Below are 15,378 nucleotides of genomic sequence, written 5' to 3'. Positions count from 1 at the left end.
CTGCTGCAGACTGTGAAAAGGATCTGACGGTCCGGAGCTGGGGGGCAACCGTTTTATTCGTGTTGTGAGCAGAAATCGTAGCACTAGCGTACGTTTTTCAGGGTTGGTTAGTGTTCCAGCTTCTGATTTCTTGCTCAAGGATAAAATAAATACATGCAAATATGTGGTGTGGGCGAGCATTGCCGTGCAGGAGGTATGTGAGATACACCAGTAGGCATCTCTACCAAGTTAGTACAAAAAGTTTTAGTTCTGTGGAATAACTTAAATGTAGTTATTTATAACTGTTTTTACAGGTTTTGCATCTGATCTGTAACCGTTCCTTGTTCCTTCCATGTGGTGTTACCTTGTGTTTTATGATTTCTGCGTATATGTACAATCAAGTTATGAACGGAGCACAAACACAAAAGGAAAAGGAAGTGGCTTAGCTGCTGAACAGCTCTCCCCCCTCTTCCCCCCCCATGTAACTTGCGGTGCAAAAATGCCATAGTATGGAAAACGTTGTTGATTGGAATCTTGCCTTTTGCAGATGTGCTTAAAATACTTTCTTTTAGATACAGGTTTTTTTCCAGTGTCGGAGAGGGATGAGCTTACTTACCTTTTAATGGGTCAGAGGTTTTCTGTCCCTAGCTGTAAGCCTTCGCTTCTCTGTCAGTGCTATTAAGTTCTGTATTTAAACGTTGGCAACTAATTTTATTCTTTCAGATTAAGCACTTTGCAAGTAGGCTCACTGCAAATTAGATGTCAGTTAAGGAGCTGTAAAAATGATGAACTTCTTAATAGTAAGATAAAAGAAGTGAAATCTTGAAGTTTGTGTAGTCATTTAGCAGATCAGAATTAGATCAGCTTGTCAGTTCAGAAGTTGGGCGGTTGCAGTGTTCTCTGTAGAACAACGGTTATGTTTCCTCGTGGTCCAGGATCCTGACACATTCCTACCCTCCACCCTCTCACCGGTATAATAATTCAGTCTGAATAAAGAACTGCAGAACTGCTTCTCCACCAGGTAGTGGTGGGCAGCACCATTTACATTTTAATGATACTGAAATTAGAGCAGGTATCATAGTTTGCATCGTGACACTTGAAGGCACTAAAACTGTTCAGAAGAAGTGTTTGGAGGTTTTGTGGAGCCGTAGGTAGGAACAAGGATCCTTCTCTCTGCCCTTACTAGTGATGTTAGGGAGCGTGGGTAGCTGCTGGTGCCGTGAGGGTGTGGAAATGGTGATAGACACCAGGATGCTCAGCCTGTCCACCTGCGACCCGCTCTCTCGCTCACCCTGGGAAGCGCTTTGCCAGCTCTTGCCCCTCGCCTCTTGATGGTGGAGGCAGGCCCAGCTCCCGATCTCCGCCGGGTCTGATCCCTCCGGGGGGCGAAGGCATGTCCGCTGGGGATTTGCTCTCACGGTGGAAGCCGCTCAGTGAGGCGAGGATCTCCCCCTTCTCCTGTGCTCCTCTGCCCGTTCAGAGTACAGTAACCTCTGCTCCGGCACCCCTTTTCCTGCAACCCAGGGCCCCGCTGGCTCTGTGGGTCCTTTTTGCCTCTTTGTGCAGAGGGAGGGACCCTTCTGTTCCGGGCGAGGGAGGGGGAACGGAGAGCTGGTCCCTGCTGGCTGGTGGGGCCCTGCCGGCAGCACGGGTCGGAGGGGAGGCACAGCGGGCCTTGGCTGCACCACACTAGCGCTGAGCAGGCCGCAAGGCGAGTAGCAGAAAGTAGTTTAAGAACTTCTAAAACTTTGTCTCAAATAAGCCGGTTCTTTATTTATCTCTATTTATTTTTGTTTCGGTCACTGTTCCGTTCTCTCAGATATCTGACGTAGAATCCTATCATGTATTCAGTGCTTGAGATAATATGCATTTTACTCCAGAACAAAAATAAAAAGGGTGGGTGGTTGTTTTTTGTTTTGTGGTTTGTTTGGTGGTTTTTTTTTAAGTCAAAGATCAATATAGCATACACTATTAATAAACATTTGATTGTCCTGGATTTAACTCGCATGAAAAAACATAGCGCATAAGGATTGAGAGAGTAAATTGGAAAGTAATAAACCTAATTAAGATAAAAGCAAAAATGGAAAAATATTTTTTAAATGTTATGTATTGCATGTTTGAGTAACATGAGTAATGAAGCTGTTGAAATGAAGCCCTGAGTAATGCGTTAAAAATTCTGTTTGTCACAGATGGACCAGTCGTCTCCAACCTACATGCTTGCCAACTTAACCCACTTGCATTCTGAACAGCTCCTGCAAGGCTTGAACCTCCTTCGCCAACATCACGAGCTCTGTGATATTATCCTTAGAGTTGGGGATGTCAAGATCCATGCCCACAAAGTGGTGCTTGCCAGCATCAGCCCGTACTTCAAAGCCATGTTCACCGGGAACCTTTCTGAGAAGGAAAACTCAGAGGTGGAGTTCCAGTGCATTGACGAGGCAGCCCTGCAGACCATCGTGGAGTATGCCTACACAGGAACTGTGTTCATCTCACAAGACACTGTAGAGTCGCTTCTTCCAGCTGCGAATCTTCTCCAGGTCAAACTGGTGGTGAAGGAGTGTTGTGCGTTTCTTGAAAGCCAGCTTGATCCTGGCAATTGCATCGGGATTTCTCGTTTTGCAGAGACCTATGGCTGCCATGACCTCTACTTGGCTGCTAACAAGTACATTTGTCAGAACTTTGAAGATGTTTGTCAGACGGAAGAATTTTTTGAGCTTACGCATTCTGAATTGGATGAAATTGTTTCCAATGACTGCTTGAATGTTGTGACAGAAGAAACCGTTTTTTATGCACTAGAGTCCTGGATCAAATATGATGTGCAGGAGCGACAGAAGTACTTAGCGCAGCTGCTGCATTGCGTTCGGTTGCCGCTGCTGAGCGTTAAGTTTCTTACGAGGTTATACGAAGCAAACCATCTCATTCGTGATGACCATACTTGCAAACATCTGCTAAATGAGGCCCTAAAATACCACTTTATGCCTGAACACAGACTTTCCCACCAGACCATGTTGATGACACGACCTCGCTGTGCTCCTAAAGTTCTTTGTGCCGTAGGAGGAAAAGCTGGACTGTTTGCGTGTTTGGAAAGGTAAGTAATAGTGAAGTTGTTGCAGCACTTGAGTGGTGTGATGTTCATGCGTGTTTGTTATTGCCCTGGGTGAGGATTAAGACAATAATTGAAGAGCTGTGGTTTGCAGGACTGCAGTTACTGCTGTCCTTCATAAGAACTCTTTAAGTAGATTTTTTTTAACAAGGAGGAGCACTGAATTCAAAATGCTTTTTGATTTCATGAGTAATCTTCAGTGTTACGGGGTTTTGTTTGTGCCAACACAAATAGCTATACAACCTTATCGTTTCTATTCTGTTGGTTGAGAATTTGGTTAATAAAAGTGGTTAATAAAAGTTTGTATGCTGCTACTTTGTCCTTTCAGGTCTTTTCATTTTATGTAATTTTTCCCTGATCTATTATTATTCCAGACAATCAAATCGTAAAATTTAACCTAATGTATGACAAATATGCTTCCTGATAACTCAAAAGTCTTTGGAATTAAAATAGGCTTAATCAGAGAAGAGCGAAGAGGTAATTCTTAGCAATGTCACGTTCTTGATCATAATGTAATCGTGACTTTAATCTCTGCTGCTGAGTAGGTATCCATATCTGAGGGGGCAGAGACAGGTAAGTGACCGTCTTTCTTTCCCGGTTTTCAAAATGAACCTCCTCATCAGTTACTGGAGTACATCACTGAGGCTAATCATGCGAGCAAAAGGAATGTGATAGAGAGAAAAATAGCTTTCTTCCCCGTGCTGGTGTCGTTGGGATTACTTACAACATTGTATTAACATTTCCAGAAATAGTAGCCGCGTACATATGCGTACTTACACATACACGTATAGTGCTTTGATGTTGAGTGTGCCCTTATCAGCTCAGTAAATGTTTGCTGTGTTAAGGCAGACTACCCGAACTCGTTCTACAGCTGAATTCTGGGACAGGATTTTACTCTGAGACATTCTTTTCTGTGGCAGTTCCGTGCCTGCGTATATATATATATACATACACTTAAAAACCTGGGAAGATCTGTATGTTCTTTTTCCCTGTGTTTAGAGATGTTGTCAAAGTTATTTAAAGTTGACTTTTCCGGTAATAGGGATCAATAGTAAACTAGATGTTGGGACTGGGAATAAAGGGGGGTTTTGTGCTTAATAAAAAAATCTGTTTGTTTGAGTGAATAAAGTCATCCTCCGATATTCTTCAGCTCTGTTTCTTTCACAGCTTCTTCAATGATTGTAACAATATTACATACCAATGTAGTTTGGATTGTTTTGATTTTTTTTTTTTTACAAAAATGCTCTTTACTACTATTAACCATGTTTTAATGCATACAAAAATTTTCTCTTCCTTAATTTATTATTCATATTAGTCTTTCCTAAACCGTTTTTTTCAGTTAATACTTAAGTTTAAACAATTGCTCTTGACATAAAAAAAAAAGGTCACGGATCCATTAAACAAAATAATTCCTAATACAATTAAAACTTTGAAGTAGGAAACCTTAATTCCACTATTCTCGTTCTACTTTTCATTTGTACTTGCAGGAAGGCTGGTCTTTCACTTACAGTTAGCTGCTGCTTCATAATAACAAAATTACTTAGAATATATTTAGCACTGCTCTTTTCTAACTGGGCTGCTGCTGTCAAGAGCCAGTCTGGTGTTTCAGCAGTCCCTGCTTCTGGGTTCTTAGTCAGTGGCTATCAGCTCTCCAGTGGCTGCACTTTCTTGTATGTTTTTTGAACAGATTGTATTTCCTGTGTACTAGATATTCTTTTAAATCATTTAAGTAATTTATTAACTAAACTGTTCAGGTAGATTGACTAGACTTTATACGCGATAGGCTAGACCCACCATATTTTAACACTGAGTATAATTAAAAGAAAATGCAAATAAGCGGTATTTTGAAAACAGATTTTTCAAATTAGTTTGTTCTGCTTTGTCATTTTGTTTAAATTATACAGTGCACGTAAAATACGTATTTATAAAACTACAAACTGTACTTTCTAATTGTATGTTTGTACATATATATAGACATGTGCTTCCCCCTCTAATTATCCTCATCTCTCTCTCTCCCATCTCTGTGGCTGTTCTGACTCTTCTCTTTCAGTTTACCATTCTTACCCCTTTGGTTTGTATTTTTAGCTTACCCCGATCACAGCCCACCTCCAAAAGCTGCTGTGGCATCAGCGCTGTATTGTCTTCCCTCGCGTTATCCACGATGCTGTCCTGGCTGCTTGCTGTGTTGCTGCATTGCACTGTACGCTGTGAGGCCCTGGGTGTTTAACTCTTTAGAACAGTAAACAGCATTTGATTTTAGCTTACGTTTGGGCTAAAACGTAAGAAGAAATTTCTTCTTTTTGGAAGAAACGGCGAACATTGGATGGGACATATGAAGTAATCTTAAGACTTGCGTTCCTTGATGCTCATTTGCACTTCACAGAGCTTCAGAAAGTTAGGTTTGCTCACATAATCTTTGTTTCTCTATTTCAGTGTTGAAATGTATTTTCCCCAGAATGACTCCTGGATAGGCCTGGCACCTCTTAGCATTCCCCGCTATGAATTTGGAATATGTGTCCTGGACCAGAAAATATACGTTGTAGGAGGGATTGCAACCCACGTGTGTCAAGGCATCAGTTACCGAAAGCATGAGAATTCAGTGGAGTGCTGGGACCCCGACACGAACACTTGGACATCTCTTGAAAGGATGTTTGAGAGCCGGAGTACTCTGGGAGTGGTAGTTCTGGCAGGAGAGCTCTACGCCTTAGGTGGCTATGACGGGCAGTCTTATTTACGAACTGTGGAGAAATACATTCCCAAAGTGAAGGAATGGCAGCTGGTGGCCCCAATGAACAAAACAAGAAGTTGTTTTGCTGCAGCTGTCTTGGACGGAATGATATATGCCATTGGTGGTTATGGTCCTGCCCATATGAACAGGTATGTGCTTTTGATGTGTGTAGCTCGATGTCGTAAGCTGGAAATCAGCAAACCTCACTGTTGAGCTTGTGTTCGGCAGCCAATTAAAAACTATTCTAAGGTAGATTGGTAATCCACAGGGGGCCTCATTATTCCTTGTTCTGCAGTATCAGTCGATAATTCAACTGGGAAATCCTTACTTTAACTTATCTTTACGTGTTCCAGCTCAGAGCTGGTTTGTTTGCGTTGTGGTTTTTGTTTGGGTTTTTTTTTTTAAATCCTTAAGAAGGGAAAATGGTAAAGACAAAGACATACATGCATATTGCTAAGCAAGGTGGTGCAAGACATCTGACCTTGTAGACAGCCAAGCTGGTTAACTCAGCAGATCAGTATTGTGTGGGCTTGTTTGCTCAGGCCCCAAGGTAGTGTACGTGCATCTGTGTCATGGTGCTGCACCTCAGTTACTGACCTCTCGGGAGAGGCTTGCTTAGGGTTACGCTCTGCCAGTGCTATGTAAATACTTGTACCTCAAGCCTGCAGAAATATTAGGAAGCGTGATTAACTTTTAAAACACTGATTTGAAATGAAAAGGATTTTTCACATAATAAATATATACCTCAGATGGAATCTTAAAGTAGTCTTGATGATGATAAAGTTCAGGATGGTGGTTACTGGTCTGGCTCCTGGGTAGAAGTGGGCTTGCTTCAGACCATACCTTCACAAGGAGGTTTCCTGGTACCAGCATGCTCTTTAACTGTTCTGTTCCGCATCGCGCTCTATGGATGGACAGGGGCATTTAGTTATGCAAAGAAATCATTTGTACTCTCTTTTCTTCATTAAAATGGGAACAAATCAGCTGTATGTCCCTCCAGGAAGCTTGATACATTTTTATATAAAACAGTTTGTGAAGCAAAGGATTGGTTTCCAAATAGGAAAGTACAGCTAAGTAGTTTTCATCTGGAAAATGCAAACAGTTTTTTAAATCACTGAAATACAAAACAGCAATAAGTTAAACTGTTTGGTATGGTTGCGACAGGATTGTATGAAACTTAATGTGACATCATTCTAATTTCTTGTCTTTTAAATTATGAACTGTAATATTTCATTACAGTTATGTGTAATATATATACAGAAATAATAAATTTCAAGCAGTTGAAATACTTAATAGACAAGCAAGCCGTCTCTAAAAGTTTTCTGTTGACTTGAGGATTTTTTCACATGGGAATTTGACCCAGAATAATTAAGCTGCGCTGTTGTCCTGTGTGGTCACTCTTAGCTCCATACCGTCTTTGTACCACGCAGAACTATCGGCTTTGGTATTAGATGAAGCAAAGCAAAGTCAGTAGCAGAGCAGATCAGGCATACCAGGAGTTACTGTGGGACCTCTGGGACGCTCACTCCACTGCAACCATGTCGCACAGACCACAAAAAAAGGAAGATAATCAGGCCCTTGCTCTTGCCAGAAGTGGTTTGCCAAAGTTGAATGCTCAGTGTGCACACAGGCCTTTGGCAGGTAAACTCTGCAACCTCCCTTCAGGAAATGTAAGACTTATCACTGGAGTAAGAGGAAATGTCTTTATCAAGCTGGTACCTTTAAAGGGAAAGCTCTTAACAACATTAAAATTCTGCAGTAGCCTCACACCTTGTGCCACATCTCTCTTCTCAGTCAGAAAGGAATTGCCAGCAACCCCTGTAGTTACTAGAATCTGATATTTCATTATTTGTCTTTTTAAATTTAGTTTACTTTTTATGGAATAATTTTGGTTTTATTGATCATTCAAGGGTGCGAGTAATATGCCATGCCATACAGTCACTAGACTCATACAAGCTCTAGAGTTAAAAGAAAGCTGACTGCTGTGTAACTAAGCACCTTTTCTCCAATTCTGTAGTGCTTCTGATTTTCTCTTCCCCTCTTTTCTGCCCCCTCGTGCTACTGAAGCTGGACTTCGGACAGGGGATGGCTACGTGCCGTGAGTGTGTTAATGACTCTGACCAGCTGTACAGCTCTAGTGACTGAAAAAAAAAAGATGATGATAATTCATTTCCATTTTATCCTGAAGGCCTCTTCTATCCTTAGTGTTTTGATCAGCAACCTCTTTGCTGGTTTTTCTGAGGGATATGCTCTCCGCATTTTTTCCTGTCTGTTATTTTCGGGCAACCCTCAAGGAAGTTTTTGGTTTGATGTGTTACCCAAATAGATACACTTCAGATCTGCGTTGTGTTCGGTTCTTCTCGAAAGAGCTTTCAGTTCTGAGGCCAGCTTTGAAAAAATCTTGCTTTGTTTCAATACGTAACCTGAAGATCCCGGGTAGTGGCATGAGGACGTCGGAAAAGCGGCTGAACTGCAGTCGCTGTGTCAGGATGAAATATGTTAAAACTGCTTTTTGGCAACACTCCGTTGAGAACCTCCAGCTGCTTTGTGTTGTCGGAGGACAGTAGGATGTGGTTGATGCTTCTGAGGCGATAACACTGGCGTTGGTTTCTTGTGTGCTACCATTGGGTAGCACAAAGCAACCATGCCGCAGAATTTCCCGTCAGCTCACGCACTCTTGTTGCGTTGCATTATTCCTGTGTGTGGTAATGTTGGTTGGCAGAACGAGACGTACCTCTGACAAATGCAGATTTCTTGTGGAGTGAAATTCAAATGTCGCTAAAATCCAAGCCTCACAAGTTGTTTGTTTGTGTTCGCAGCATGGAGCGTTACGATCCAAGTAAAAACTCGTGGGAGACAGTCGCTTCAATGGCTGATAAGCGAATAAACTTTGGTGTCGGTGTCATGCTGGGCTTCATTTTTGTAGTAGGTGGACACAATGGTGTGTCTCACTTATCAAGCATTGAGAGATACGATCCTCATCAAAATCAGTGGACCGTGTGTCGACCCATGAAGGAACCCAGAACAGGTAGGGACGTACAAAACTCTCAGCAGTTAACTCGGATATCCTTTCGGAAATAAACCGCCGTTTGACCTGATAGAAGCGGCAATAAAGTTGCAGTGACTTGTCTGCAGAGCATTGCACTTCATCTATGAATGAAGGTCACTTAATGAGCTCTGTGAAAGAATATTTACTTCGCTAATTTTAATTACAGTCCAGTTTATTAATACTGAGCTGTAACAAAAATAATATGAAGTAATATTTCTACTCCCTACTTTTTCATTGATTTTGAGTGAGTTTCAGCAATTCTGTGGTTACTGTTCTATTATATTTGATTTTACCTTGAGACTCAGTAGCGCATCCTCTCTTCTGTCTCCCTGACAAGGAGTATTGGGACAGAAGAGCATTGCTTTGTCACAGGAAAGGGCGTGAGAACAGTAAAAAAGGAGTGTAAGACCTGAACAGGGAGGGACTCTTCATTTACACCCATTTTCTTTAAAGACAGCCCAGAGAAGGAGAGGCTGTGAGAACTTGACTGTCGGCCTTCAGGTGGGGGAGGGGGTGTGTGTTTCCAATTAGGAGCAAAACCACTGCTTATTTCCACACTTGGTGATCATGCAGTCTTTTTTTTTTTTTTTTCTTCTTTCCAATAGGAGTTGGTGCAGCTGTAATTGATAACTACCTTTATGTAGTTGGAGGTCATTCAGGGTCATCCTATCTGAACACTGTACAGAAATACGATCCCATCTCGGATACCTGGCTGGACTCTGCGGGGATGATGTACTGTCGATGCAATTTCGGTTTGACTGCACTTTGATGAGAAGCAGGACTTTACGGACCTGATGCAAAGATGGAGCTTAATCTGCTTGAAAATAAACCCTGCTGGTGGAGACCACACGCTGCGTTTTCTGAAGATGGGGGAATGTGGTGAAGTTGGGATTGAAATGAGGAAGGATTTGTTTTCTTCCGGTTATTGGCCTCTGTTACTTCAGTGACGCGGGCAGAAGGAATGGAAAGCTTATTACCAGCTGGGTTTAGATAGCGTCCTGTTGATGGCAGTGAATTCTAGAGAGTACTGTACATGCCTGGGATATGATTAGAAAACTTACTGTATATCTAACCCTTTCACTTTCTAGAGCTTTTCTCTCTTCCTCCTGCCTACTATGAAATATGAAGTTTACTGTGCTTGGGGTGAGAGATGTGTGAATGTGTTGTATGACTGGACAGTTTGCTGATAGTTGTCTGGTTGTGTCTTCATATTAAGAAAACGCCAGTGCTTCGTAATTTTTTTTTTATGAACAGTAACTAAAGGGCTGCCTTGTTTCTGTATCTCAAGGTTTGTAAATAATAAATGCCATAGTATGTTGCCTGCACACTCTCCTTTGTTACCCGCTTACCGGTAGGAGGGCTGGGATGGTAATTAGTAACTACTTCAAGAAATTTACAAGGCAAATTTGTTGCCTCGTAATGAAATTTTTGGATCTGCTGAAGAGAAATCACATTTTTAACTTTCCCTTATTGTTTGGGGTTTTTTTGTGGATAAATGAGTGCTAGATTAAATGACTTAATCTTGCTAGTCTGCTGTGTGTTTTCAATTATAATACAAGGAAAAATTACAACAGTCGTGCATCGGAAGATGCCACAGCAGCAATCATAGCGTGATACAAAATAAATACTCAAAAATGAATCCATCCCATCCTTCTCCCAAGCGCACTTGTGTCCATATTCCGTATAACTTCCTTTTTTGAAAGAATGTATGATTGCTTTCTCAGAGTGTTCAGTTACAAACATGGTGCTAAATGTAGGACTTAACGATAAGGCTGTTACTGATTTTAGTGCAGTATGCATAAAGCATGATTGTTTTGATTGTTCTGGTGTTTTTGTTTCTTATTTGCTTGATACAGGCGTGCCTATGAAAACTGTCAAGAGTAACACAGTGTACTGAATGAGCTCTACGTTTGTTACGTGTTTGTTTTTTTTTTTTTTCCAGAAGATATACATTTTTTGTTTTCCTATTCTCACAAATACACAAATAGGGAGTGACTAGCGAGACCCCGTCTCGGGTTCTTTAGACAGTCTTGCCTTTAACACAAGTCGCAATGGATGAAGGGTGCGGGGCATAGTTGCTCATCCCAAGTGTGTGTCCTGTGTAACGGAGTACTGAAGGTCGGTTCCTGTGATTAACCAGAATCTCAAGAGAGAAAACTTTGTGATAGTCCTAAACTTAGTGAAAATTTGGGCAGATAAATAGAAAGCGATGCTGTGGGTTATAAACATTATTTAAAATAGATGACCGAACAAATATGAATTTTAGCTAATTTAGAATGTTTTGGTTTGTCTTCTGATTGTAACTAGGAATCATGGTTATCTTGAATTTCTGGTTTGATGTCTGTATGTGTATTGCCAGGCCTGGTACTGAAGAATTTTTCTGCCTCCAGAGTTATTTTCCCCTTGTTTTAACATGTTAAATTAATGTTTGTTTCCCCTTGTTTTTCAAGCCCATCTAGTATTATTTTTGAAGGTGCAATAATATTTGAAAGAGTTGCTTTAAAAGCCATTTCTTTATAAGTATGCTAAGTGGAGGGTTCTGAGCGTACTTGATTTGTTCTGAGTTCCTGCAAAGCTAACGGCAGCCAGGCAGACAGCGGGGTTCCTTGTTCTTCCATACGCTGACGTTCAGATTTTAAACAGGCAAGGAGGCGAGGGCGTCTTCACCATAAAACATTATTCGTAGATAACAGGTGTTTGCACAGATTATAAAATCCTGCACGTATTCTTCAAATTTGGTAGAATTAAGCAGGACTTTAAAAGCAAATAAACTGCATTGAAAACGCTGAAATTGTTAATTATATTAGACCCACTAAGGATTCTAGTTATATAGCAATAATAGCCTATTTAATTGTTCCAGTGAATCTGTTGATAGGACACAAGTAGCTACATGGTTTTATGTTGCGTGTTTGTGTGTGGGGAGGAGAAGGAAGGGGAGCAGGTTTGGGGATTAAAGGAGATGTTTCAGCCTGTTGCGTCGATTGCCTTCTCATTCTCTTCAGGTAAATGCACACGCTGAGTGTTTCCATGCGCTGTTTTACTTTTCAGTCTGTTTCACAGAGATGCCAGCAATGATCATATTTGCCAACATACACTGGAGATAAAGATGCTTAACGAACTAATATTAAAATAAGAAAAATTTCTTACCTAAAAGAGAAGTTTATGCCTTTCTTTGATAGGAGGCTTTCCACGCAGTTCGGTATATACCGTACCTTTTAGAGTTTAACTACAGTAGGATTCCATGAATGAAGATGCTCATATACATGTTCTGATTGTAAACAGTTAGTAAACACTGTTTTCAGTTAGTAGAAAGTGGTGCAAGGTATAGAAATCGTTTTGACTTCATCAGAACAAAAAAATCTGTCGGTCAGGGTGGCGTTGATGATTATTCAATGCTTGAATAAACATCTTTCATTTATGGAAGTCAAAGCACTTAAAATTGCAAAGTGTTTTATTCTCTTTACCTAGGCAGTGGCAATGTTCAATGAGGTCACAGAGGTTGACCCCGTATTGTGTAATGTGGTACTGCTAAATTTGAGATAGCAGCATAAACAACTTTGTAGTACGCAGGCTTGGTATGAAGAACGGGACGAATGCCTAATGAAATAGACTGCTGTTACTGAATGAACTTGTTTAGCTGGAAGTGGATCGAACGGTGTGTCAGCCGAGGGATCGTGTCACTTAAAATCACGCCATCTTCACTTTCTGTTCCGGGTGCTTGTTGTCCTGTTCACTGAAGTGCTTGGTTATAGGAAGATCAGACACAACAATTGGTTTAAATCTGCATTTAAAGAACAATACTCTCATTGTAACGTCTGTCTTGCAGTTTAAAAATTAAGGACCTTCAAATAAGATGTCATACAACTATAAATTATCATCCAGTTCTAAATCACTCAAAATTATCTGTAAAGCACTTTAAAACAGGTATGAGTTTATGTGTATGTGTACTGTACAATATGTGTACATACAGTTCCTGAATTTCTGGCTTTTCTTTTGGTTTTTTTTTTTAAGATACTCATCTGTAAGCTTCTTAACAGTCTCTCCTACTAGGAATGCTTTTCCTTCAGAAAGTCTAGTTGGAATTTCTAGAGGGTCAGATGTGTCCAGTGCGCATTACAAACAGTTAACTTTTCTGGGAGGTAGCGTGTTACTTTTGTGAATTTGCCATCTGTAAGTCCCCATTCACTATATGAAACAATGCAAAATGTCCAAACTTGCCTTAAATTCTTGATGTTTAACTGCAACGCAAAGAACTGGATGATAATTCCTATTTTTTTGCCTTATGCGCTGTGCTGTATTTTAAACCCAAGGATAACTATAATTTTTAGCAGGATTTAATAATTGTACAGAGAATACCAAATTGTACTCGGACTTGACCAGAGTGCTTTGGTTGGGAGTATAAAATGATATATGTAGTTTTGTGTACGTAGAGTGTTTTTATGTGTACGTCTTTTTTAGCAGCAATGTTCTGGGTTTGTTATTGTTTACACAAGCGGCATCTGAGTTCAACAGGAAAACGACTGTAACCCGCATTCTCGGTCTTTACTAGTGTTCTCAACGTGTTTGCTCTTGTGATAATGCTCTGTAAGTATTGTTGTAACTGTTTCATTGAATGTGAAACAATTTAGTAAATAAACCGGGGGAAAAAAAACTTATTTTTGCATTTTCGTGGGGTGGTGAGTATAAATACACTGTAGCTTTAGCCTTCCCTTCTAAGGCAGTGACATCTTTGTGAGTTGTTCAAAAGCGGTGGTACCTCAACCCTGCAAGGTAACAGCTAGAGCTGAGGGGAGGTGGAGCAGGGGGGATGCCTGCCCTTCTTGGAGAGGCTTGAGCTGGCTGGAAGACCCTGACCCCAATAACCACGTTTCAGGGTCTTTGCCTCATTGGCATTAGAAGCTCCTGTGGAAGAGGATTTTAGTACGTGGCTTGCTATTTTCCATCTGTCCCTGTAGCCGTAACTGTCGTCTCCGCGATGAATCAGTACCCGTCAAAGGAACACAAACCCGCTTGTTCCCGCTTTCCTTGGCAGAAGAGCGTGCTCTGGAAAGCTCCCGTACAAACCGTTCCCTCCCGGTGAAGACCCAGCGTCACTGAGTGACTCCGCAGAAGTGTGATCTGTTCGGGGCCAAAGGGGTTTGCAGCTGAATAATCTTAGTTTACTGTTAGACAGCTCCTCACAACCGTATTTCAGGTGGTGGTTTCACTTCGGGTGATGGTTTACATGAAGTAACAACAGGCACCCCTCTCTCTCCATTAGGGAAATGGAAATTTAAGACTTGGCGATTGTGTGGTGAAAGTTTTTTGGTTTGTGTTTTTTTTTTTTTTTTTTGCTGGCTTCGTCTAAATACAGGCAGAAATGGTTAAATTTTTTTAACATAGTTTAGAGCAGGGATTAGCATGCTGGACTCGCTTTCTTGCCCGAAGCCTGAATTCAACTTCTGGTCGCTGCTGTAGGAGATGCCATTCACCACAGGTACTCACAGGTACTCAACAATACTGTCCATAAAATGTGTAACCCTGTAATCTGTGAACTCCAGCTAGAAAACACTGCCTGTTAGAGTCTTAGTCATGCTGAAGCTGGCACAAAAGGAAAATACTCAAGTGATTTTTTTTTTTTGGGGGGGGAGGATGTTAAAAAAAAAAAAAAAAAGATTTTCACATTAATAAAAGACTTTCAGGTAATGCCCATCAAGGACTCTAGTTTTAGCTTTCCCTAACTTTAAAGGTTGCTGTTACACATTGATGTAGCAGGTAATTCAAACCCCATTTTACAGATAGACAGGGCAGGAGAGGATTTTTTCCAGTTTATTTTAGCATAAAGTTACCCATTTTTAAAAAAATAAGATTGTGTCAGAAAAATACAAACGCCTTGTGTAGCATTTGACCTAAACGAGCACTAGGCAGTACAATACACGACTACTGTGGTCCTCCTCTTTCTTCGGGTCCCAAGTATGCTTAATACACAGACCTTAATTTTAGGAATGGCCATGAACACAATGGTAAAAGGAACATAACTTAGGGGGTTTTAGCTGTCTAATATTAACTAGAGATGGCAAAAAAATAAAAAAATCTGGTGCTTTATTTTAAAAAAATTTACATTTCTAAGCCCAGTGTAGGTGCACCCAGTAAATGTCAATTTGGGAACCTACAGTACAGTGCTTTTCTTTCTCATGGCACCTCCCAATAAATACCTGAAAATAAAAAGTCATATGGATAGCACAAACATCCAATGCGGGCGTCTGCTGATGGAAAAGGTGATGCAACTGCCCTCGCACAGACAGCTCTTCCCTGAACCCAGCTCTCACGGAGACCTGTCCTCTTCCCGGAGGTGGCCGACCCACAAGGCAAGCGCAAGGGAAGAAGTTCCCGTGCTATCCGAAGGACAGCTTTGGGTTCCACCAGCCAGCTCAACGCTGCTTTGCGACTGCTCCGCTCCAAGGAAAAAGGCAGGTGCCTGGCACTCAGATCTAGCAGAACTAGTTTCCTATTTGTCAGTTTATAAAGGTTTGATAGAAC

The 15,378-nt window shown here is 41.1% G+C and overlaps 2 protein-coding genes across 2 annotated transcripts in view; one reads left to right on the top strand and one right to left on the bottom strand.

The window, feature by feature from the left end:
* FAM179B (family with sequence similarity 179, member B) overlaps positions 1–1,374 on the bottom strand; it is a 47,346-nt gene extending 45,972 nt beyond the window's left edge. The window contains exon 1 of the mRNA XM_009321635.1: positions 1,305–1,374. Within this exon, the coding sequence (XP_009319910.1) occupies positions 1,305–1,374 (70 nt within the window). The remainder of the gene's footprint in view (positions 1–1,304) is intronic.
* Positions 1–13,491, top strand: part of KLHL28 (kelch-like family member 28) — a 13,626-nt gene extending 135 nt beyond the window's left edge. The window contains exons 2-5 of the mRNA XM_009321623.1: positions 2,169–3,067; positions 5,516–5,959; positions 8,630–8,838; positions 9,465–13,491. Of these exons, the coding sequence (XP_009319898.1) occupies positions 2,169–3,067; positions 5,516–5,959; positions 8,630–8,838; positions 9,465–9,628 (1,716 nt within the window). The 3' untranslated portion in view covers positions 9,629–13,491. The remainder of the gene's footprint in view (positions 1–2,168; positions 3,068–5,515; positions 5,960–8,629; positions 8,839–9,464) is intronic.
* The last annotated feature ends 1,887 nt before the right edge of the window (positions 13,492–15,378 follow it).

This window comes from Pygoscelis adeliae, unplaced genomic scaffold (assembly GCF_000699105.1).
Source record: "Pygoscelis adeliae isolate BGI_AS28 unplaced genomic scaffold, ASM69910v1 Scaffold43, whole genome shotgun sequence".
Lineage (NCBI taxonomy): Eukaryota > Metazoa > Chordata > Aves > Sphenisciformes > Spheniscidae > Pygoscelis > Pygoscelis adeliae.
Note: the sequence above shows the minus strand (reverse complement) of the source record. Positions and strands in the feature narration are given on the sequence as shown.